A 26043-nucleotide genomic window follows, 5' to 3' on the forward strand; every position below is an offset into this window, starting at 1 on the left:
GCCTCACCATAGTCTTCAAGCCTCTCTGCACAACACCACTAGCCTCAGTGCCTCTCTGCACAACACCACTAGCCTCAGTGCCTCTCTCCATAACACCATTACACTCTGAAAGTGCAGAAAATGAATTATGTAGAACAACAGACTGTGCAATATGCCTTTTATCCACAACTCCAAGTCTACCAGATCCTACAGTAATCCATCTGCCATTCCTAGTATGTCTCTGTGGCAGTGGCTTTGCAGCAGTTCCAGCCTGAGTTTGTTTACCAGATAATTTACAAATCTCAGACTTCAAAAATACAATCTCCTGCCGCAAGATAGAGAACTGTCTACAGATTAGACAACAACCAAACCTCCAAAAAGTGGAACGCGAAACAAATGCATAGCAACTATTACACTGAACTAAGTTTGCCATTCCAATGAGGCGAATAATTTAAATCAAACAAATTTTACCTTTTTTTTTTTATTTATCCTCCTGAATACCTCAGATTACCTCCAGGTTATCTCCAGAATATCTCCAACCACACACACTTAGAAGCAACACTCACCAGAATATCTCCAACCACACACACACTTAGAAGCAACACTTAGATGAAGCAACCAAGCTCTATTAGCCAAGCTAATGACAACTACCCTTATATACTCCTAAAATCACCTCCCACTAGGAATGTTTAACACCTGGGTAGGCCTCTGCTTATTAGCAAACAATAGCTAATTTAAATAGCAATCAATAGCAAGTAGCTACCTAATCCAATCAAATGCCTTATAATTACCAACAGGAAATCAAACCTTGTGCAATCAGTAACCTTTTCCTACAGATGAATCTTACCTGTAACAGTAAAAAAGAAAACTCTTAGCACAACTCTTAGACAGTTGAAGCTTCTGTAAAACTCTCCAGAATATCTCCAACCACACACACACTTAGAAGCAACACTTAGCTGAAGCAACCAAGCTCTATTGACAGGCTATAGAGCACCATATAACGAGCAGGGCTACAGGACGAGCTATAGAGCATCATACAGCGAGCAGAGCTACAGGATGGGCTCTAAAGCACCATATAGCGAGCAGGGCTACAGGACGAGCTATAGAGCATCATACAGCGAGCAGAGCTACAGGACGGGCTCTAAAGCACCATATAGCAAGCAGGGCTAAAGGACGCGCTAAGGAGCACCATATAGTGAGCAGGGCTACTGTCAGGGTATTTATATCGGCAGACATTTTGTGCTATGATAGAAATTAAAAGTGTATGTTCTGAAGTCACAATGAACAGACCAGACTCCATTTTGTTATTTTCAAGTTAACGAAAGACACAAGATTTCTATCCCTTCTGTAAAACTGACCGCTTTACCAGAGCTAAGAATGTATAGTATAAACAAACCAAATGATAAGAGACTGTCTAAAATGCTAATGGAATAGAATAAATTCTAAACCCAGACATAGGTGACAGAGAAGATTAAATAATTAATTTTACTTTCCATATGTACAAAGTCCCATTGTAAGTTTTGAGTTCATTTTTAGTTCACAAACTGTCATATTAGGAATTACTACAGAAAATGGAGACACATGGACTGAGAAAGACCCTTTGAAGTGAAAGGATAAAATAAGTTATAGTAACCATAAAGATAACGTAAATGATGTCAAAATAGCCACCAGGAAAAGTTAACTCTTTCCTGGATAGGTATGTTTAGTGGGACAAGACTGCCATCTAGAGTCCAAATACTACATTTATTATTTAGAAGGAACCACACCCACAGTGTTGTGATTGGTTCATAAACCAGTGACGAACAGAGAAACTTTCCCTTTAAAAAAAGTTAAGACAAGAGGAGAGAAGAGATTCAAGCATTCAGAGATCCAGGCATTGAGAGATCGATCAAGGCAGAGCCAGGAGGGGTAAGGCAGAGAAAGAGACCCATGACAAACAAGTTCCTGAACCTACCTGAGAACATCTGGTGAGAATATCTATTAACTGGTAAATATACTTGTAACGGATCGCCTGGCACCCCGACTTGGTACCTCCGTTAATGGATGCTCCTAGCGCTTCCTGAGGACTCCAAGCACTCTAGCAGACACCACAATCACCGAATCAGAGAAGCATAGGAATCCTCTCTAGCATATGAATGCTGTAGACCATTGAATAGGAACCATACGAATAGGCTTGTACTCCTAGCAGTCAACTGGAACAGCATGCAATAAATCCTTCCCCCCAATAATGAGACGACACATCACTTTGAGGGTAAAACAGGAACTCTGGACTGGCTCATCCAGCCTGGCTTTTATTACAATAATCCACATACAGGCCACACCCAGGGGGAGGCATAAAATAACCAATCACATACATGGTTCAGCCCACACATCCCCTCCCCTCAGATAACATTAAACCCAATTATCCAGTACACTTTTCCAGCCAAGTTCTGGATGTACCCCAAAAACAGGGGGTACACCTTTAAATCCAGCATTGCTGGATAGCCCTTATTCAGGGGGGAAACATATCCAAAATTCAAGTCATTCGGATGAACAGTTCGGGAGATATGGGGTTCCAAAGATTTGACCGACCGCATGGGTAAAGTATCCGAAAACAGTTCCATGCATTTTGGCCCTGCGGTCGGTCACAAACAAGGGAATGAAAACAGACGAATTGCCTGTGTTATAGAGCCTGGAGAGGGTTTGAATGAATTCCCTTGTTTGTGGGGTTCTTTCTACCGAACGGCGGGTCATTCGGTAGTTTCTATACGAATTTCTGGAAGTATGGAGGTCTCAGCGGTGTTTGCCTAGTCAAGTGTCCGATTTTAGTTCCAGACACTCGACGGCAAAACACCGCTGTTTGGTAGTTTAAGATGGCCGCCGCCACGTGTTCGGCTCCCGAATGGCGGCCACCCAGAGGACACAGACCACACTGCACTGATTGCCAATTACCCGTTTGCAACATTGTTGCAAACGGTAATTGGAGGCACACTTATTCCTGGGTGGTCTGGTTGTTCGGTAGTTTCACTCAATATACTGAATGGAGTGATTCTACCGAACAATCAGTGAATGCTGCATACAAATCACCCAGGATAAACTTAACACACAAATACACATATAATATTACAGGCAGTACACTAGAATATGTATCTGTCAGGATCGGGACAGGGATCCAACACGCAGAGTACAAACAGGTAGTAGGTACGTATACCGGACCTTAGAATGGCCGGACTAACGTAAGGAGTAAGCAAAGAATGGTCTAGAGACAAGCCGAGGTCGAGGGAACGAGAGAGCAGGTAAACGAGAGACCAGCCGGGTCAAAAGGGTAACAGAGGTAAGCAGAGTAGAATAAACAAGCCGGATCAGAACCAAAGAGTAAAATAGAGGTAAGAGCGCTGAGTGACTAGACTAGCTAGAACCACGATAGGGCAATCAACCAATACACAAAACCTCATTATATACCCTGGTTCCAGATAGATGATCACGCCCCCGACGAGTCCTGATTCGAGCTCAGGACTGATTGACAGGTCGGAACGGCTAATCGTCATGACGTCGGCTACTAGAGCCGCGTCATAAAAGGAGGCGGATCAGAGGCGTCCGGCGTGTAAACGGCCGAAATGACCGCGAGGAACGAGTGAGTCAGTTCTTCTGAGAGGACGGAATTCTCAGTATCTCACCTCCTCTGAGGTAGAGACAACAGGTACCCTGACAGTATCACAGTCTTAAAGGGACAGTAGTCCCAAAAGTCCCAATATGTCCATAGATGCTGTTAAAAGGGCCAGTAGCAGCAATATACAGTACAATATGCCCCAAATAACCCAGGGGCCATAGTCAGCAGGTAGGAGGCTAGCAAACAGGCTTCTCCAGGGCCCAGTGGCGAGGTTGGTTTCGCCACAATACTGGCTTAATTTAATTCATTTAAATTAATTAATATTTTCTAGTAGCATGATATATGACTGGATAAATCACATTCAGATTTCCATATTTAGAAATCTTAGTAATAAGAAATACATTATTAAACTTTTTACTCTGCAGGTAAAAACGATGATTTTGTATTTATGTGACATATCACAAGTTAGCATATTGTGACATTTATCCAGCTGTATTGATTTGCTCTAAAATAAGATAAAATATCTGTTAGACAAATTAATTAAAATATCAGCTTATAAAACATATCGATTTCTTCTCATTTGATGAATTCAAGGAAATGACTAATGACTGATTAAATGTTATTTTATTTAAAATTACATAAGAGTAGATCTTAATTACTTAGGAGGTCTAGCCAGCATTGAAAGGGTTATTTCTAACTGCCAGCTAAGTTTTTATGGCTTTACGCTGCAGCTCTGTCTCTGTGAAACTTTCACATTCCTTCTCTGTGAAGCCCATCGTAAATCAGTCTTGACGGCTAATGTGTAGATTCTAAACTACGTCTTAGCCATTGGGAAATGTTTTTATGTTACCATTGTATTGCATACTCATGTTATACTGAATTTCCATTGATTATTGCCACGCATGTTACTCATTATTATTATTATTTAAATTGTTAAGAAATAAAAATGTATCTATTTTTATAACAATTGTGATTTTATTATATGATATACATTTCACTTATAACGATAAACGTTCTTTGGGATCTGAGAATTAAAAATAGTGGGAATTTCTCATCTGTTTAATATTATTATCCCATAAATATCCCCACACTACAGAGCACCATATAGTGAGCAGGGCTACAGAGCACCATACAGCGTGCAGGTCTTTAGAGCACTTTACAGCAAGCAGAGCTGCTTTCTCCCCCTCTCTGACCGTATCAGTAGGAGTCCTTGCTCTGTTATGGATACGGCTTGTAATAGTGAGAAAGTATTCATATTTATCATCAATTAACGATGGTAAAAGGGTCTGTTCACTTGATCACTCAGCTCCAGTGTTCTCTATGGATTTAAAGGGCTATATGCAGTGTTGACTGCATGCAGCTCACCTGTCAGTCTGGGGCCACTAAACATGGCCCCAGGTATCTAATGATACTGAGATTTAACCCTGCTCAAACCAAATCGGCAGGAAACATCATTATAGGATGTAATGTGCTAAAAGTGGTTAATGTAGAGTTAAAGCAAACGGTGTGTCCAAAGACAGGTTAACGGCTCGTCTTCAATGCACCAGAAGAATGTTTTCTCACCTCCAGAAGCGACCAATGCTTTGAAGAAGGATCCTCATTCTCCTTCTCTCCTGTGGTTCTGACCAGTAATAAACAACCGCCCCAAGCGAAGGTACAGCAAGTATGGATCCCACAAACAGCCTGTGGAGCCCATGGCGCGGGGTGGAACTGAAACGGGAGACAAAAAGCATTAAACTTAGCATAACTGGTCCTCTTCGAATCGTGCAATGCCCACTAAATACAGCCAAAATCTCAGTCTGCCAAAGAATAAGAACACGAATATGTGTAGAAAACACAATGATTTATTTCCAGTAATAGACTATATGGAAACAAGAGACACCGTGTGCCAAGTGCTTTCACTCAGCCTGCCTAGCGTGAAGATAACAGACTATATGGAAACAAGAGACACCGTGTGCCAAGTGCTTTCACTCAGCCTGCCTAGTGTGAAGATAACAGACTATATGGAAACAAGAGACACCGTGTGCCAAGTGCTTTCACTCAGCCTGCCTAGTGTGAAGATAACAGACTATATGGAAACAAGAGACACCGTGTGCCAAGTGCTTTCACTCAGCCTGCCTAGTGTGAAGATAACAGACTATATGGAAACAAGAGAAACCGTGTGCCAAGTGCTTTCACTCAGCCTGCCTAGCGTGAAGATAACAGACTATATGGAAACTAGAGACACCGTGTGCCAAGTGCCTTCACTCAGCCTGCCTAGTGTGAAGATAACAGACTATATGGAAACAAGAGACACCGTGTGCCAAGTGCTTTCACTCAGCCTGCCTAGTGTGAAGATAACAGACTATATGGAAACAAGAGACACCGTGTGCCAAGTGCTTTCACTCAGCCTGCCTAGTGTGAAGATAACAGACTATATGGAAACAAGAGACACCGTGTGCCAAGTGCCTTCACTCAGCCTGCCTAGTGTGAAGATAACAGACTATATGGAAACTAGAGACACCGTGTGCCAAGTGCCTTCACTCAGCCTGCCTAGTGTGAAGATAACAGACTATATGGAAACTAGAGACACCGTGTGCCAAGTGCTTTCACTCAGCCTGCCTAGTGTGAAGATAACAAACTATATGGAAACAAGAGACACCATGTGCCAAGTGCTTTCACTCAGCCTGCCTAGTGTGACGATAACAGACTATATGGAAACTAGAGACACCGTGTGCCAAGTGCTTTCACTCAGCCTGCCTAGTGTGAAGATAACAGACTATATGGAAACAAGAGACACCGTGTGCCAAGTGCTTTCACTCAGCCTGCCTAGTGTGAAGATAACAGACTATATGGAAACAAGAGACACCGCGTGCCAAGTGCTTTCACTCAGCCTGCCTAGTGTGAAGATAACAGACTATATGGAAACAAGAGACACCGTGTGCCAAGTGCTTTCACTCAGCCTGCCTAGTGTGAAGATAACAGACTATATGGAAACAAGAGACACCGCGTGCCAAGTGCTTTCACTCAGCCTGCCTAGTGTGAAGATAACAGACTATATGGAAACAAGAGACACCGTGTGCCAAGTGCTTTCACTCAGCCTGCCTAGTGTGACGATAACAGACTATATGGAAACAAGAGACACCGTGTGCCAAGTGCTTTCACTCAGCCTGCCTATTTTGAAGATAACAGACTATATGGAAACTAGAGACACCGTGTGCCAAGTGCTTTCACTCAGCCTGCCTAGTGTGAAGATAACAGACTATATGGAAACAAGAGACACCGTGTGCCAAGTGCTTTCACTCAGCCTGCCTAGTGTGAAGATAACAGACTATATGGAAACAAGAGACACCGTGTGCCAAGTGCTTTCACTCAGCCTGCCGAGTGTGAAGATAACAGACTATATGGAAACTAGAGACACCGTGTGCCAAGTGCTTTCACTCAGCCTGCCTAGTGTGAAGATAACAGACTATATGGAAACAAGAGACACCGTGTGCCAAGTGCTTTCACTCAGCCTGCCTAGTGTGAAGATAACAGACTATATGGAAACAAGAGACTCCGTGTGCCAAGTGCTTTCACTCAGCCTGCCTAGTGTGAAGATAACAGACTATATGGAAACTAGAGACACCGTGTGCCAAGTGCTTTCACTCAGCCTGCCTAGTGTGAAGATAACAAACTATATGGAAACTAGAGACACCGTGTGCCAAGTGCTTTCACTCAGCCTGCCTAGTGTGAAGATAACAGACTATATGGAAACAAGAGACACCGTGTGCCAAGTGCTTTCACTCAGCCTGCCTAGTGTGAAGATAACAGACTATATGGAAACAAGAGACACCGTGTGCCAAGTGCTTTCACTCAGCCTGCCTAGTGTGAAGATAACAGACTATATGGAAACAAGAGACACCGTGTGCCAAGTGCTTTCACTCAGCCTGCCTAGTGTGAAGATAACAAACTATATGGAAACAAGAGACACCGCGTGCCAAGTGCCTTCACTCAGCCTGCCTAGTGTGAAGATAACAGACTATATGGAAACAAGAGACACCGTGTGCCAAGTGCCTTCACTCAGCCTGCCTAGCGTGAAGATAACAAACTATATGGAAACTAGAGACACCGCGTGCCAAGTGCTTTCACTCAGCCTGCCTAGTGTGAAGATAACAAACTATATGGAAACAAGAGACATCGCGTGCCAAGTGCCTTCACTCAGCCTGCCTAGTGTGAAGATAACAGACTATATGGAAACAAGAGACACCTTGTGCCAAGTGCTTTCACTCAGCCTGCCTAGCGTGAAGATAAGACATTTGGCCCTGTTGGTATTATAACTAGCTAGGGGTAACGAGGAGACACCTGGCCCACTCCCTGTTGGTACTATAACTAGCTAGGGGTAACGAGGAGACACCTGGCCCGCTCCCTGTTGGTACTATTACTAGCTGGGGGTAACGAGGAGACACCTGGCCCACTCCCTGTTGGTACTATTACTAGCTGGGGGTAACGAGGAGATACCTGGCCCACTCCCCGTTACTGTTACTAGCTGGGGGTAATGAGGAGACACCTGGGCCACTCCCTGTTACTGTTACTAGCTGAGGTTAACGAGGAGACACTTGGCCCACTCCCTCTTGGTATTTCATGCTAGACTTTTCCAGTTGTTCACAGACTTAGGGTTTGAAGTCAGTAACAAAATACACGCTCAAATGCTGTCTGGTGCCTTTGTCCAGGGAATCAAGGACCCTATACGCAAGGGAATTATTGCTGCGCGCCCTGAGTATAGAGTTGTTCCCCTTGATAAGCTGCTTCTGGTTGCCAGAGGACTAGAGGCAGCACAAGTCCCAAGAAGATCTAACCCTACCCCTCTTATGGTGTCACGACCACCGGTCCCAAGAGGCACCAGGCCTGAAGATGTAGTCTGCTTTAACTGTGGGGAAAAGGGCCATTTTAAGAGTGACTGCCCTGCCCCCCTTAAATACCAAAGACCATATGCTGGCAGGCAAGTGTCCCGACTTGCAATTACAACAGTTACTACAAAGGCCCCAAACCCTCCCTCACCTGATTCAACCCAAGAAGAATAGGACATCGGCAAGCCTGTGTCATTAACCCCTGTTATGGCAGTCTCTTCAGGGGAACAAGGGGGGCCTCTAGCTACTGTAACTTTACCCATCGAAGGCCACCCCACCACTTTTCTTGTTGACACAGGTGCAGCCCGTAGTGTTCTGAGAGAACAAGACCTGCCTGACACCTCCTTCCTTTCTAATATTGATGTTTCCTGTGTAGGAGTGGATGGCCTTCCAAGGCAGAGTCCCCTGTCTACTCCTCTACGGGTTGGCAGCTGCCCAAGTCTGCTTGCTCGTTTTGTGGTATCATCCACCTGTCCCATAAACCTGTTAGGTGCTGATGTTCTCTCTCGCCTGCAAGCATCTATCACATTCACTCCAGATGGCCAAGTGGAATTATCCTCTGCCCTGTCTGACTCAGACACCTCAGCACTGTGTTCCTTACCTTTAATGCTTCATCTAGAAAAACCCTGTGATAACACAAAGGCCCTGAGGGACAATTTCCCAGAATCTCTGATGAACAGCGTCCCCAAGACACTATGGTCTTCAGGCCCAGAGGACATAGGCCATCTTAAAGTCCCACCTGTAGTAATCAAGCTCCTTCCAGGAGCCAAACTACCGAGGAAGTCCCAATATCCATTGAAGCCTGCTCAAGCTGCAGCTATCACTAAGCAAGTCCAGGCTCTACTAGAGAAAGGAGCTCTTGTCAAGTGTGAGTCACCGTGCAACACCCCACTATTTCCTGTTTAAAAGAAAACGCCAAAGGGTGAACCAGAGATATATCGAATGGTCCAGGATCTCAGAGCAGTAAATGAAGCCACAGTTCTGGACACCCCTATTGTGCCAAATCCACACACACTCCTCTCTGGCGTTCCACCATCTGCTAGATACTTCACGGTGATTGACTTGGCCAATGCATTCTTCAGTGTTCCCCTGGATCCAGTCTGTCAGTATCTGTTTGCCTTCACACATGAAAAACAACAATATACATGGACTGTTATGCCCCAGGGGGCACAAAATTCTCCAAGCCAGTTTGCAAAAGCGATGTGTTCCATCCTTGACCCCTGGCAATCTGACCACCCTGAGGTTGTCCTACTCCAATACGTGGATGACCTACTCCTTTGTGGAGACGACGTCCCCACAACAGAAAAATGTTCTCTGGACCTCCTTTGTTATCTTGGAGATCAAGGATGTAAGGCGTCTCTAGTCAAACTTCAATTCTGCCAGCCTACTGTAATCTTCTTAGGCCACTGCCTGTCCCATGGAACCAGACATCTTAGCCGTGATCGGGTCAGAGCAGTTTTGGCCATCCCACCTCCGAAGACTACAAAATCCCTTCATGCCTTCCTAGGCCTCATCTCCTATTGCAGAGCCTGGATCCCTGAGGCCTCTCTGCTCATGCAACCTGTAACGGACCGTTTCAGCATGAAAGGGGAAAAATGCGTTTAGGCGATAATCCCCTTTTCCATAGACAGGCACAGCTACTGCAGAACATCAGAACTCACGAGCTGGATACGAAATAACACTCCGAACTGGAACAGCTGAACAAGAAAAGCATACAATCGGCTTACACTCTTGGCAGTCAGCTTACAATCCAATCCCCCCCAAGAACGAGACGACACTTCATTTTGAGGGTTAAGCAGGAACTCAAGACTGGGACACCCAGTCTGGCTTTTATTACCAACAAGTACATACAGGACACTCCCAGGGGGAGGATGAAATTAACCAATCACATGGATGTACCTCCCACACATTTCCTCCCCTTAGATTAACACTTAACACAATTATACTGTACACCTTTTTCCCCAATTCCTGGATGTACCCCAAATACATATGCTACACCTCCAACAGGTATCCCCTGATAGCCCTTATTCAGGGGGGACAACATATGCAAGAATCAGCCCATTCAGATAAACGGTTCGGGAGTTATGGAACTTTAAAGTATTGACCGACCGCATGGGTAAAGTATCCGAAATCAGTTCCATGCATTTTGGCCCTGCGGTCGGTCACAAACAAGGGAATGAAAACAGACGAATTGCCTGTGTTATAGAGCCTGGAGAGGGTTTTAATGAATTCCCTTGTTTGTGGGGTTCTTTCTACCGAACGGGGGGTCATTCGGTAGTTTCCATACGAATTTCTGGAAGTATAGAGGTCTCAGCGGTGTTTGCCTAGTCAAGTGTCCGATTTCAGTTCCAGACACTCGACGGCAAAACACCGCTGTTCGGTAGTTAAAGATGGCCGCCGCCACGTGTTGGTTTCCTGAATGGCGGCCACCCAGAGGACAAAGACCACACTGCACTGATTGCCAATTACCCGTTTGCAACATTGTTGCAAACGGTAATTGGAGGCACACTTAGTCCTGGGTGGTCTGGTTGTTCGGTAGTTTCCTCAATACAAGGAATGGAGTGATTCTACCGAACAATCAGATGAAGGCTGCATATATATAACCCAGGTTAACTGCATACATAAATACATATACAATATACAGGCAGTACAATAGGATAGGCTTCACAGTCTTAAAGGGACAGTAGTCCCAAAATGTCCATTGCTGATTTTAAAGGGCCAGTAGCAGCAATATAAATTAGTACATGCCCAAATATAGTCTTTAGAGTGCAATATGTCCAGGGGCCATAGTCAGCGGGCAGGAGGTTAGCAGCCAGGCTTCTCCAGCCCACAGTGGCGAAGTTGGTTTCGCCACACAACCCTTGTATGATGCTCTCAAATCAGACCCATTCTGTCTGTCGTCAGAAGCATATGACAACTTCTATATTCTCCAAAGTGCTATTGCCTCTGCCCCTGCTCTTGGCCTACCAAACTACGACAAACCTTTCAAATTATTCGTGTCTGAAAGACAAGGCCGTGCTACAGGTGTCCTCACACAACCACATGGTCCTGGCGGACGCCAGAGGCCTATTGGTTTCTTCTCCTGCCAACTAGACATCGTGGCTAGAGGAACTCCCTCTTGCCTTCGCGCTGTCTTTGCTGCTCAAGAACTTATTGAATGTACTGGTGACCTGGTTCTTGGCCACTCTCTCACTGTAATGGATCCCCATGATATCTCGGCCATCATTAACCAGGTCCAAATCAAACACGTCACAGCTGCTAGACACCTTCGTCTCCAATGTCGTCTCCTGTTACCTGACAATGTCACCCTTCAGCGATGTCAGGTTTTAAATCCGTCCACTCTTCTGCCACTCCCTGAGGGGGGTAGCTATTATGGATTCATCATGGACGAAGGATATGTCCTACTCCTTACACACACCATTGGCAAAATGCACTCCAATTTGCCCCCCTGCGACGGGCCAGAATATGCCTTCTGCACAATGTGGTACAAACCAACCATCAACCCAGAACCTCATTACGAAGATGAACTTTATCAATTGGTTGAGGTAATGCTCATCTTACAAGATTTCTACTGCGATGCTGAAGGCAACAGTATGGCTTTAGTCCAATTACCACATGAACTTGACCATCTGTATCATCATTGGGACACATCCATTCCACATGTCCCTGTAACCAAGTCTAAGACTAAGTCATGGGGTGATCTTGGGCTTATGGCGAAACTATGGGCCACCATGAACGATTCCCAGCTCCAGGAAATAGGCGTTGTCAAATATCCATCAACTGAACCCGAACATGTGAAGGCATGGCCACGCTACTTTCTGGAGGAAGAATTTGAAAATCTGGTCATAAAGCACGACTATGATCCAGAGACACCCCATGACTGCTTTGAACAGATGAAAATGGAAACAACACATCTACCAACCGTGCATGAGGATCCACTAATAGATCCCGACATCACGCTGTTTGTGGACGGCTCAAGGTATGCTGATGAAGAAGGAAGATGCCATACAGGCTATGCCGTCACCACAACAGATGAAATTATTGAATCATCATCATTACCATCAACAAAGTCTGCGCAAGAAGCTGAATTACAAGCCCTAACTTCAGCATGCAAGATCTCTGAAGGAAAGTGCGCCAATATCTACACAGATTCAAGATATGCACTGAGCGTGGCTCATGACTTCGGACTGATTTGGAAAACAAGAGGATTTCTTACCACTGCCGGCACACCAATCAAGCACAGTTCTGCAATCAAAGAGCTGATGGACGCCCTCCTACTTCCAGAAGAAGTGGCTGTTTTGAAGATAAAAGCACATGGGAAGTTGGACTCGGATGAAGCAAAGGGCAACCATCTGGCTGATCAGGCTGCAAGAGAACTACAAGAAGTGGAAAGAAGAGTGTCCGGAAATGAAGAAACTCCCATATTTACTCTGCAGACTCTTCCAACCGATCTAAAAATCCTACGGGAACAGCAGGCTACAGTTGCCCCTGAGGAAATACAAAAATGGAAACAGAAAGGGGCAGTTCTAAAGGATGGAGTGTATTACAACAACCTCAGGTTCTGCCTCCCTAAGAATTTGTACCCAGCAGTTGTTCAATGGGCACATGGTCCTGCACACTTATCAAAAGAACTGATGAATGCTCTTATACAGAAGTACTATGAAGCTCCTGGGATTACTACACTGACCAATAATTATTGCAAGGCTTGTGTCATCTGTGCCAAATGTAATCCAGGGAACAGCCAAAGTCCCTTTGAAACATTTGGCTAAACCCATGTATCCATTCCATAGAATTCAGATAGACCACATCCAGATGCCAAAGAGTGGCAACTATGAGTATGCGCTAGTAATAGTGGACATGTTCTCAGGCTGGCCAGAAGCCTACCCAGTGGTTAACATTACCGCTAAAACAACAGCACGGCGTCTACTCACAGAAATTGTATGCAGATTTGGATTGCCGGAAGTTATTGAAAGTGACCAAGGTCCGGCCTTCACAGCATCAGTAACCAAAGAGATTTGGGCTGCTCTAGGAGTGACCCTTGCTTTCCATACACCTTATCACCCACAAAGTAGTGGTAAAGTGGAGCGTATGAATGGTACCCTGAAAACCAGAATGCTAAAAATGTCACAGGAAACAAAAATGCCCTGGCCAGAAAGCTTGTCAATAGCCCTGTTCAGTGTCGGACATACACCCAGAGGAAAGCCCTCATTATCCCCTTATGAAATTCTGTTTGGAACTGCACCCAGGCTAGGTTGCTATTTTCCCCAACAACTACAACTGCAAACTGATGTTTTGGTAGATTATGTAACTGAACTTGCAGGTGCCTTAAACAAAATCCATGCCCAAGTTTTCACTTCAATTCCAGATCCTGATACTGACACAGGCAACCACAGTCTGCTCCCTGGTGATTGGCTCCTAGTCAAGAAATTTGTGCGAAAACACACCCTGGAACCCAGATTTGACGGACCATTCCAAGTCCTCCTGATCACCACCACCTCTGTCAAGCTGGCTGGAAGGCCTCACTGGATTCACGCCTCCCACTGCAAGAAGACACCTGCCCCAGAGGAAACAGACTCTGTACAGCCATGTACTTCTGGTACATTATCCCCTTGATTGGCCTTCTTAAAGCCCAGCAAGTGGCCATTACTAAAGATGCTAATGGGTACACCTTCTGGTATAATTCATCATGTACCCGTGTAGCCACATTTACTTTTGATTACTGTGACATTGTAGATTGCCCATTTCCCAAGTCACAGATCCAAGCCATTTATAAAGATATACCACAAGCAAAAGACCCCTATGTTTGTGTGGTTGACAAGCAATGGGGGCACAATTGTAATCATTGGGGGGATGCAGGATGGAATGCTGGGCCTGCCTGGGGTTATAAACCAAAAAGTGCCTTATCTAAAGTAGATGACCATGGTCGATCCCTCCTTCAAAGAATGACTTTAAGAAAGCCTGGAGGAGGTACACCTATGAAATTGATGTTAAATATTGAGCATCCTGGCCCAGAGGATGCTGACCAATATGTAATGGGAATGTATTGTAAGAGAGGTTCCTATAACAAATTAGGTCATTTCTATCTTAAAGATATGTGCCACTCTCCAGAGTGGCGAGGGGCTGATCATATGGTCCCAAATCCGCTGAAACCACATATCCAGTCCTTTAAGGACATGATGGCCATTGCTAACCCCACCTTTGAAGATACCATGGCCGCTGAAACTGGCTTTAAATGACATTAACTTGTGGTTAGAGTGGATGAGATATAATGCCAATAAACATAATAGAACTGCATGCTATGTATGTTGTGGTGCCCGACCCCATCTCGGCACTGTTCCATTAACTATCCCTTTAGAAATAGAGAATTGTTTTCTAGGTCTTTTTGCTAACCATTATGGTTCTAATCAGTCCCTCTGCAAAGCATGGACAGCAGAATACCCTCTCTTAGTTGGAAATGTCAAACCCCCAGATGGAGTTACGATTTACAAAAGGTAATTACACTTGTTATACCAACTATGACAGAACTGGTAAATTTGTGGGTAACTTTTCCAAAGGTTATTGTGCCACCTACAGAACTGTTCCTAAACACCTGCTACAGCACCATATCAGGTCACTAGGGGATATTTACTGGTTATGTGGGGACTTACTGATAAGGTCCAAGCTAGAGATTGAATGGTGGGGTGAATGTGCCCTAGCTAAAGTCATTATGCCCATTCATATTATTTCTGATAATCATTCTGACACACCCGGTCCTCCACATACACCAGCCAGAGTCAAACGTGAAACCCCAGTAAAGGGCAGTTTTGACCCACACATTTACATAGGTGCCATTGGGGTGCCTAGGGGGGTACCTAACGAATTTAAAGCTAGAGATGAAGTTGCGGTGGGGTTTGAATCACTGTTTACTATAGTCACTGCCAACAAAAACCTTAATTGGATCAATTACATTCATTACAACCAACAGCGCTTTGTTAACTATACCAGGGATGCCCTCCAGGGCTTGGCCGAACAATTACAGGCCACATCCCAAATGACCTTCCAGAACAGACTGGCCTTAGACATGATTTTAGCCGAAAAAGGGGGCGTATGTAAAATACTACCCGACACCATGACTTGTAGCACTTACATTCCAGAAAACACAGGTCCAAATGGTAAGGTCACCCTGGCCATAGAGAAATTGAATAAACTCTCAGAAGAATTGAAAGGAATTCTGGGGTGACAGATCCCTGGGAAAAATGGTTTGGATGGATGACTGGTTGGCAGAAAGCTTTAGTCCATATTGGTATGGCTCTACTAATTTTTCTTTTTGTTCTCGCTCTTCTCGTTTGTTGTGTCCTCCCATGCCTCAGAAAATTCCTACAGAAGACTGTAGACCAAACGACACCAACCTTTACTCATCTGGAAATTGGTGATCAAGACCTCACCTCACCCTGCATTCCGCTACAAACTCTCCCTTATGACGATAAAGTGCAGAAATTCTAGGAAGGGACAGCTCAGGGACAGCTTCCGTCTGTATGGGTCAGTCTACCGTGTGGAGAAGTGGTGGACCAGCCACCGCGGGATACCCATGGAGTGAAGTGTTCGAGAGCCGTACTGACGGATGAGCTGCAGCCTGTTAGGGTCAGACAAGGGATAGACTTGCACTTTGCATTAACACCAAGCTAGCGGTCATGGGGCTTCTGTGTCTTTGGGCTAACAAGTCTTCTGACATTAACAAATGAAGTTTTATCTTTTAGTAATTAACATTTTAAGGGGGGACTGTTGTAGAATTATTAGGCCCCTTTAAATCTATACTCCTATTTCTTTCTCAGGCCTCAGAGTCTTACAAGAATGCTTTGTTCATTGAAATTGTGTGTCAGCAGGAAATGTTCCTGCTGAGTGAAACATTGTAGCAGCTAGTCTTAATAAAATGTGAAGTTACTAAAAGCCTTGAGAATCTAACCTTGAGACTAACGTGCTAACTACTCAAAATGGCTGCTAAAGCCCCCCTCCCATCGAGTGAACTCCTCGTGCTAACAAGATGGTGCTGGAATCTGGAGGAGAAGTTCATGACGACAGTAGTGACCCAAGATGGTACACCCAGTAGGGAGAGCATTTAACTAACCACTTAACACCTAAGCCAATTAATAATGTTTACTTGTTGTTATCTTAAATTTCTTTAGTGATGTAATTATGCCTTTATAAGGGTCTGCGCACCCACTTTTTAACAGATGCCATTAAATGTCCTGAAGTTCTTTCATTTAAATTGAACCTCGTGTCAGTGTGAATTTACTTCTGCGTGCACGCAACTTTATTATTTCTAATTTGGACAGGAACAGATAGTCATTCAAACTTATTGGTTTGCGTAAAAGAATCCTTAACACTATTACTAGCTGGGGGTAACGAGGAGACACCTGGCCCACTCCCAGTTGGTATTATTATTAGCTGGGGGTAATGAGGTGACACCTGGCCCACTCCCTGTTGGTATTATTACTAGCTGAGGGTAACGAGGAGACACTTGGCCCACTCCCAGTTGGTACTATTACTAACTGGGGGTAGGGAGGAGACACTTGGCCCACTCCCTGTTGGTACTATTACACGCTGGGGGTAACGAGGAGACACTTGGCCCACTCCCTGTTGGTATTATTACTAGCTGGGGGTAACGAGGAGACACTTGGCCCACTCCCTGTTGGTACTATTACTAGCTGAGGGTAACGAGGAGACACTTGGTCCACTCCCTGTTGGTACTATTACTAGCTGGGGGTAACGAGCAGACACCTGGCCCACTCCCTGTTGGTACTATTACACGCTGGGGGTAACGAGCAGACACCTGGCCCACTCCCTGTAAGTACTATTACTAGCTGGGGGTAACAAGGAGACACTTGGCCCACTCCCTGTTGGTACTATTACTAGCTGGGGGTAACGAGGAGACACACGGCCCACTCCCTGTTGGTACTAATACTAGCTGGGGGTAACGAGGAGACACTTGGCCCACTCCCTGTTGGTACTATTACTAGCTGGGGGTAACGAGGAGACACCTGGCCCACTCCCAGTTGGTATTATTATTAGCTGGGGGTAACGAGGAGACACTTGGCCCACTCCCTGTTGGTACTATTACTAGCTGGGGGTAACGAGGAGACACCTGGCCCACTCCCAGTTGGTATTATTATTAGCTGGGGGTAACGAGCAGACACCTGGCCCACTCCCTGTAAGTACTATTACTAGCTGGGGGTAACAAGGAGACACTTGGCCCACTCCCTGTTGGTACTATTACTAGCTGGGGGTAACGAGGAGACACCTGGCCCACTCCCTGTTGGTATTATTACTAGCTGGGGGTAACGAGGAGACACTTGGCCCACTCCCTGTTGGTACTATTACTAGCTGGGGGTAACGAGGAGACACCTGGCCCACTCCCAGTTGGTATTATTATTAGCTGGGGGTAACGAGCAGACACCTGGCCCACTCCCTGTAAGTACTATTACTAGCTGGGGGTAACAAGGAGACACTTGGCCCACTCCCTGTTGGTACTATTACTAGCTGGGGGTAACGAGGAGACACCTGGCCCACTCCCTGTTGGTATTATTACTAGCTGGGGGTAACGAGCAGACACTTGGCCCACTCCCAGTTGGTACTATTACTAGCTGGGGGTAACGAGGAGACACCTGGCCCACTCCCTGTTGGTATTATTACTAGCTGGGGTTAACGAGGAGACACTTGGCCCACTCCCTGTTGGTACTATTACTAGCTGGGGGTAACGAGGAGACACTTGGCCCACTCCCTGTTGGTACTATTACTAGCTGGGGGTAACGAGGAGACACTTGGCCCACTCCCTGTTGGTACTATTACTAGCTGGGGGTAACGAGGAGACACTTGGCCCACTCCCTGTTGGTACTATTACTAGCTGGGGGTAACGAGGAGACACCTGGCCCACTCCCTGTTGGTACTATTACTAGCTGGGGGTAACGAGGAGACACCTGGCCCACTCCCTGTTGGTACTATTACTAGCTTGGGGTAACGAGGAGACACTTGGCCCACTCCCTGTTGGTACTATTACTAGCTGGGGGTAACGAGGAGACACTTGGCCCACTCCCTGTTGGTACTATTACTAGCTGGGGGTAACGAGGAGACACTTGGCCCACTCCCTGTTGGTACTATTACTAGCTGGGGGTAACGAGGAGACACTTGGCCCACTCCCTGTTGGTATTATTACTAGCTGGGGGTAACGAGGAGACACTTGGCCCACTCCCTGTTGGTACTATTACTAGCTGGGGGTAACGAGGAGACACTTGGCCCACTCCCTGTTGGTACTATTACTAGCTGGGGGTAACGAGGAGACACTTGGCCCACTCCCAGTTGGTACTATTACTAGCTGGGGGTAACGAGGAGACACTTGGCCCACTCCCTGTTGGTACTTGGAGGTAACTAAAAGACCTCCATTTGTTCAAAAATACATAGGGATAAAGGAGAGAGCGCAATCAACTTGTTTTTCTTTGGTTTTTACTATATATTGGGGCTGATGTGTACTGTAGTCATTGCAGCCGCCCAGTAGTGATGGGAGTGAGCGCTGGACTTTTCTTTCTGCAACTGTAAAAGGTTATTTGGAAAAATTAGGACCACTAGTAGGTACCTATGCCAATTATTTATTTTGTTCCATTTTCAGCAGGTAAGTCTTTATCTATATTCAGGTGGGCTGATCAGATGTCCACATACTATTGGACATAGTGTAATACAGTCTTTACGGTTCTTGTTTTTATCCCACGGTTACATTTTCAATAAAAACTGCAGCAGAAATTCAATGAATAGAGCAGAGATTTTCATCGCGAAAGCTGTATCAGATCTATACAGACAGCGCCGCACCCCCCCCCCCCCCCTTATATGGAAATCCAGTGATTCCTGGTACTGAAAGGGTAAAAATGACCAGGAAACGGCAGACGGGATATCGAGTGATTTCTGGTACTGAAAGGGTTAATGAACAGGCTGTATTGGGAAATGCCTGCTCCCTCCCTGCAGCCCTGACACTGGTTATCAGATACATCTGTCCTTCAGAGATTAGAGGGTGAAACAGTCTACATTAACCTTTCACCTCCAGCGCATGACAGAAAAAAATCTATTCCAGGTATCTGTTACCCTTTCTATATCACTGTTACTGCTCCCACTGGAAGGCTATTCCAGGTATCTACTATCCTTTCTATATCACTGTTACTGCTCCCACTGGAAGGCTATTCCAGGTATCTACTACCCTTTCTATATCACTGTTACTGCTCCCACTGGAAGGCTATTCCAGGTATCTACTACCCTTTCTATTTCACTGTTACTGCTCCCACTGGAAGGCTATTCCAGGTATCTACTACCCTTTCTATTTCACTGTTACTGCTCCCACTGGAAGGCTATTCCAGGTATCTACTGGAAGGCTCCTAAGGAGGAGACACTTGGCCCACTCCCTGTTGGTACTATTACTAGCTGGGGGTAACGAGGAGACACTTGGCCCACTCCCTGTTGGTACTATTACTAGCTGGGGGTAACGAGGAGACACTTGGCCCGCTCCCCGTTGGTACTGTTAGTAGCTGGGGGTAACGAGGAGACACTTGGCCCGCTCCCCGTTGGTACTGTTAGTAGCTGGGGGTAACGAGGAGACACTTGGCCCACTCCCTGTTGGTACTATTACTAGCTGGGGGTAACGAGGAGACACTTGGCCCACTCCCTGTTGGTATTATTACTAGCTGGGGGTAACTAGGAGACACTTGGCCCGCTCCCCGTTGGTATTATTACTAGCTGGGGGTAACGAGGAGACACTTGGCCCGCTCCCTGTTGGTATTATTACTAGCTGGGGGTAACGAGGAGACACTTGGCCCGCTCCCTGTTGGTATTATTACTAGCTGGGGGTAACGAGGAGACACTTGGCTCCCTGTTGGTACTGTTACTAGCCATGGTAAGGAGGAGACACTTGCCCAATCCCGGTTGATACAGATACCATTACCTTTGTACAAGAATAAAAAGGTATAAACAACATACCAGCGAGTGGAGCGCTATAATGAATATTAATATTCGCTGGTATATTGTTTATACCTTTTTATTCTTGTATTTTGCACTTTATTGTGGATTAAAGTATTCCACTTTTTGTGTTGAGCTGCTTTTATTCAGGCACTTTAGTATATCACTCACTATCTCAGTAAGGGATAGTTATTGTTTTCTCTGTGTGTACCATTACCTTTGTGTCTGTGAATGGATACATCGCAAAGATGGCCTCCGAATGCGGGGAGCTCCAGGACACCATCGAGATAACAGAGAAATGTGACGTCTACATAACAGCACCTGCAAGGGAGAATGAGTGCTGTTACTTTTTCCATGCAACACTCCATGCCTTCTTCACTCAATTATTCAGAAATCCCCTAATTTCACTTTCAGCCAGGCTCTACTCCCCCATCTTTCTCTAACTCATCCCCATTACACTTGGATTTTTGCTAGACTACAACCTTCATCCTCTCCCAAGTTACTCCATTCCTTTAGCATGTCCTTCTCACTCCAACTGTCACATTCCCACTCACCGGCCTCCCTCCTGCCTCTCCCACTCACACTTTCCTTCCATCTCTCAGTCGGTCTCTCTCCTTACACACCCGCAGTCTTCTCCCATGCCTCCATGCGTCCATTCTGCCGACACGCCTCCCCGCCTCCATTCTGCCGACACGCCTCCCCCGCGTCCATTCTGCCGACACGTCTCCCCCGCGTCCATTCTGCCGACACGTCTCCCCCGCGTCCATTCTGCCGACACGTCTCCCCCGCGTCCATTCTGCCGACACGTCTCCCCCGCGTCCATTCTGCCGACACGTCTCCCCCGCGTCCATTCTGCCGACACGCCTCCCCCGCCTCCATTCTGCCGACACGCCTCCCCCGCCTCCATTCTGCCGACACGCCTCCCCCGCGTCCATTCTGCCGACACGCCTCCCCCGCGTCCATTCTGCCGACACGCCTCCCCCGCGTCCATTCTGCCGACACGCCTCCCCCGCGTCCATTCTGCCGACACGCCTCCCCCGCGTCCATTCTGCCGACACGTCTCCCCCGCGTCCATTCTGCCGACACGTCTCCCCCGCGTCCATTCTGCCGACACGTCTCCCCCGCGTCCATTCTGCCGACACGTCTCCCCCGCGTCCATTCTGCCGACACGTCTCCCCCGCGTCCATTCTGCCGACACGTCTCCCCCGCGTCCATTCTGCCGACACGTCTCCCCCGCGTCCATTCTGCCGACACGTCTCCCCCGCGTCCATTCTGCCGACACGTCTCCCCCGCCTCCATTCTGCCGACACGTCTCCCCCGCCTCCATTCTGCCGACACGTCTCCCCCGCCTCCATTCTGCCAACACGTCTCCCCCGCCTCCATTCTGCCGACACGTCTCCCCCGCCTCCATTCTGCCAACACGTCTCCCCCGCCTCCATTCTGCCAACACGTCTCCCCCGCCTCCATTCTGCCAACACGTCTCCCCCGCCTCCATTCTGCCAACACGTCTCCCCCGCCTCCATTCTGCCAACACGTCTCCCCCGCCTCCATTCTGCCAACACGTCTCCCCCGCCTCCATTCTGCCAACACGTCTCCCCCGCCTCCATTCTGCCAACACGTCTCCCCCGCCTCCATTCTGCCAACACGTCTCCCCCGCCTCCATTCTGCCAACACGTCTCCCCCGCCTCCATTCTGCCAACACGTCTCCCCCGCCTCCATTCTGCCAACACGTCTCCCCCGCCTCCATTCTGCCAACACGTCTCCCCCGCCTCCATTCTGCCAACACGTCTCCCCCGCCTCCATTCTGCCAACACGTCTCCCCCGCCTCCATTCTGCCAACACGTCTCCCCCGCCTCCATTCTGCCAACACGTCTCCCCCGCCTCCATTCTGCCAACACGTCTCCCCCGCCTCCATTCTGCCAACACGTCTCCCCCGCCTCCATTCTGCCAACACGTCTCCCCCGCCTCCATTCTGCCAACAAGTCTCCCCCGCCTCCATTCTGCCAACACGTCTCCCCCGCCTCCATTCTGCCAACACGTCTCCCCCGCCTCCATTCTGCCAACACGTCTCCCCCGCCTCCATTCTGCCAACACGTCTCCCCCGCCTCCATTCTGCCAACACGTCTCCCCCGCCTCCATTCTGCCAACACGTCTCCCCGCCTCCATTCTGCCAACACGTCTCCCCCGCCTCCATTCTGCCAACACGTCTCCCCCGCCTCCATTCTGCCAACACGTCTCCCCCGCCTCCATTCTGCCAACACGTCTCCCCCGCGTCCATTCTGCCAACACGTCTCCCCCGTGGAAAAGTGGAAAAGTGCCCCGAAACCTGACAAACCGATGACCTAGCTATGCAGGTTAGGTCCCACACAGTAGCCTGCCTCTTGGAACTAGTCATGGGATCGGATCTCAATGGCAGCAGGTCAAACCTTTAACCATGAGGTGATGCTACATTGTGCAGAGACATGGAGCTATCTGAACAGTATACGGTTACGTGGGGAGCCCTGGTGTCTGGAGGTGAATTAGGCGCCTGGGTGGGACCCGTATTATTTTAGTATTGTACTCTGGGGTACTCTGATCAATAAAGGCAGTCCTATTTTCACACTTTATGTAGTTCCCATTTATGTTTGGGTCGGCCGCTATATCATGGATTACTCTGTGGAAAAAGGAGAGGGACTTTGGTAGAGATACTCTGGTCGAGTATCACCTGGTGGTAGTGGTGTGAAACTCTCCGTCCTGGACAGACATTCAAGGGAGGAAATTAGTGAATGGAGAAACCGTACAAGTTAATGAAGCAGAGCACCTCATAGTATTCTTTGGAGGCACGGGGTGAGTGGCAAGCAACCATTTCCGAGCTCAGAGAGAGCGATAAATATTCACAAGTCTCTCCGTCTCTCCCCATTCACAAGTCCCCCAACCCCCCTCCTCACATCTCCCCAGCTCAACCCCTCCTCACATGTCTCCCCCAGCTTCCCCTCTCCCACTCCCCCCACTCCCATGTCTCCCCAGCTTCCCCCCCACTTCTCCCCGGCTCCCCTCACCTGTCTCCCCAGCTCCCCCCCCCTCTCACCTGTCTCCCCAGCTCCCCCCCCTCTCACCTGTCTCCCCAGCCCCCCCCCCTCTCACCTGTCTCCCCAGCCCCCCCCCCTCTCACCTGTCTCCCCAGCTCCCCCCCCTCTCACCTGTCTCCCCAGCTCCCCCCCCTCTCACCTGTCTCCCCAGCTCCCCCCCCTCTCACCTGTCTCCCCAGCTCCCCCCCCTCTCACCTGTCTCCCCAGCTCCCCCCCCTCTCACCTGTCTCCCCAGCTCCCCCCCCTCTCACCTGTCTCCCCAGCTCCCCCCCCTCTCACCTGTCTCCCCAGCTCCCCCTCTCACCTGTCTCCCCAGCTCCCCCTCTCACCTGTCTCCCCAGCTCCCCCTCTCACCTGTCTCCCCAGCTCCCCCTCTCACCTGTCTCCCCAGCTCCCCCTCTCACCTGTCCCCCCAGCTCCCCCTCTCACCTGTCTCCCCAGCTCCCCCTCTCACCTGTCTCCCCAGCTCCCCCTCTCACCTGTCTCCCCAGCTCCCCCTCTCACCTGTCTCCCCAGCTCCCCCTCTCACCTGTCTCCCAAGCTCCCCCTCTCACCTGTCTCCCCAGCTCCCCCTCTCACCTGTCTCCCCAGCTCCCCCTCTCACCTGTCTCCCCAGCTCCCCCTCTCACCTGTCTCCCCAGCTCCCCCTCTCACCTGTCTCCCCAGCTCCCCCTCTCACCTGTCTCCCCAGCTCCCCCTCTCACCTGTCTCCCCAGCTCCCCCTCTCACCTGTCTCCCCAGCTCCCCCTCTCACCTGTCTCCCCAGCTCCCCCTCTCACCTGTCTCCCCAGCTCCCCCTCTCACCTGTCTCCCCAGCTCCCCCTCTCACCTGTCTCCCCAGCTCCCCCTCTCACCTGTCTCCCCAGCTCCCCCTCTCACCTATCCCCCCAGCTCCCCCCTCTCACCTATCCCCCCAGCTCCCCCCTCTCACCTGTCCCCCCAGCTCCCCCCTCTCACCTGTCCCCCCAGCTCCCCCCTCTCACCTGTCCCCCCAGCTCCCCCTCTCACCTGTCTCCCCAGCTCCCCCTCTCACCTGTCTCCCCAGCTCCCCCTCTCACCTGTCTCCCCAGCTCCCCCTCTCACCTGTCTCCCCAGCTCCCCCTCTCACCTGTCTCCCCAGCTCCCCCTCTCACCTGTCTCCCCAGCTCCCCCTCTCACCTGTCTCCCCAGCTCCCCCTCTCACCTGTCTCCCCAGCTCCCCCTCTCACCTGTCTCCCCAGCTCCCCCTCTCACCTGTCTCCCCAGCTCCCCCTCTCACCTGTCTCCCCAGCTCCCCCTCTCACCTGTCTCCCCAGCTCCCCCTCTCACCTGTCTCCCCAGCTCCCCCTCTCACCTGTCTCCCCAGCTCCCCCTCTCACCTGTCCCCCCAGCTCCCCCCTCTCACCTGTCCCCCCAGCTCCCCCCTCTCACCTGTCCCCCCAGCTCCCCCCTCTCACCTGTCCCCCCAGCTCCCCCCTCTCACCTGTCTCCCCAGCTCCCAGCTCCCCCCTCTCACCTGTCTCCCCAGCTCCCCCCTCTCACCTAGCTCCCCAGCTCCCCCTCTCACCTGTCCCCCCAGCTCCCCCTCTCACCTGTCTCCCCAGCTCCCCCCTCTCACCTAGCTCCCCAGCTCCCCCTCTCACCTGTCCCCCCAGCTCCCCCTCTCACCTGTCTCCCCAGCTCCCCCTGTCTCCCCAGCTCCCCCCTCTCACCTAGCTCCCCAGCTCCCCCTCTCACCTGTCCCCCCAGCTCCCCCTCTCACCTGTCTCCCCAGCTCCCCCTCTCACCTGTCTCCCCAGCTCCCCCTGTCTCCCCAGCTCCCCCCTCTCACCTGTCTCCCCAGCTCCCCCCTCTCACCTGTCTCCCCAGCTCCCCCCTCTCACCTGTCCCCCCAGCTCCCCCTCTCACCTGTCCCCCCAGCTCCCCCTCTCACCTGTCCCCCCAGCTCCCCCTCTCACCTGTCTCCCCAGCTCCCCCTGTCTCCCCAGCTCCCCCCTCTCACCTAGCTCCCCAGCTCCCCCTCTCACCTGTCTCCCCAGCTCCCCCCTCTCACCTGTCTCCCCAGCTCCCCCTGTCCCCCCAGCTCCCCCTCTCACCTGTCTCCCCAGCTCCCCCTCTCACCTGTCCCCCCAGCTCCCCCTCTCACCTGTCCCCCCAGCTCCCCCTCTCACCTGTCTCCCCAGCTCCCCCTGTCCCCCCAGCTCCCCCTCTCACCTGTCTCCCCAGCTCCCCCTCTCACCTGTCCCCCCAGCTCCCCCTCTCACCTGTCCCCCCAGCTCCCCCTCTCACCTGTCTCCCCAGCTCCATGCTCTGACAGTGTGGGATGCTGGGATCCCAGTCAGCCTTGGCCACGCCCCCATTCCGCATCTTCCGCATTCATTTCAACATCAGTTCCAGAGTGTGTGATTGTGGGCGTGTCCTCCGAGAGAGGTGATTCCCAGCAATCTGTGCGCGGCACGTGAAGTGACAGCCGCCATGTTTAATGCTGGCAACAGATTGCTGCCTGGTTACTGATCACCAACATTAACCCCTTCACTGCCGACTGCACATCATTTACTGCATGTTCCAGGATTACCTCCCAAAACTGTGC

General features: G+C 49.3%; 1 protein-coding gene across 1 annotated transcript in view; it reads right to left on the reverse strand.

Moving 5' to 3' along the window:
- Window positions 1-25838, reverse strand: part of ADCK5 (aarF domain containing kinase 5) — a 93963-nt gene extending 68125 nt beyond the window's left edge. The window contains exons 1-3 of the mRNA XM_063450907.1: window positions 25743-25838; window positions 20624-20727; window positions 5132-5278 (exon numbers count right to left, since the gene is read on the reverse strand). Of these exons, the coding sequence (XP_063306977.1) occupies window positions 5132-5278; window positions 20624-20727; window positions 25743-25829 (338 nt within the window). The 5' untranslated portion in view covers window positions 25830-25838. The remainder of the gene's footprint in view (window positions 1-5131; window positions 5279-20623; window positions 20728-25742) is intronic.
- Between the last annotated feature and the right edge of the window lie 205 nt (window positions 25839-26043).

The sequence above is a fragment of the Pelobates fuscus genome, chromosome 4 (genome assembly GCF_036172605.1).
Source record: "Pelobates fuscus isolate aPelFus1 chromosome 4, aPelFus1.pri, whole genome shotgun sequence".
Lineage (NCBI taxonomy): Eukaryota > Metazoa > Chordata > Amphibia > Anura > Pelobatidae > Pelobates > Pelobates fuscus.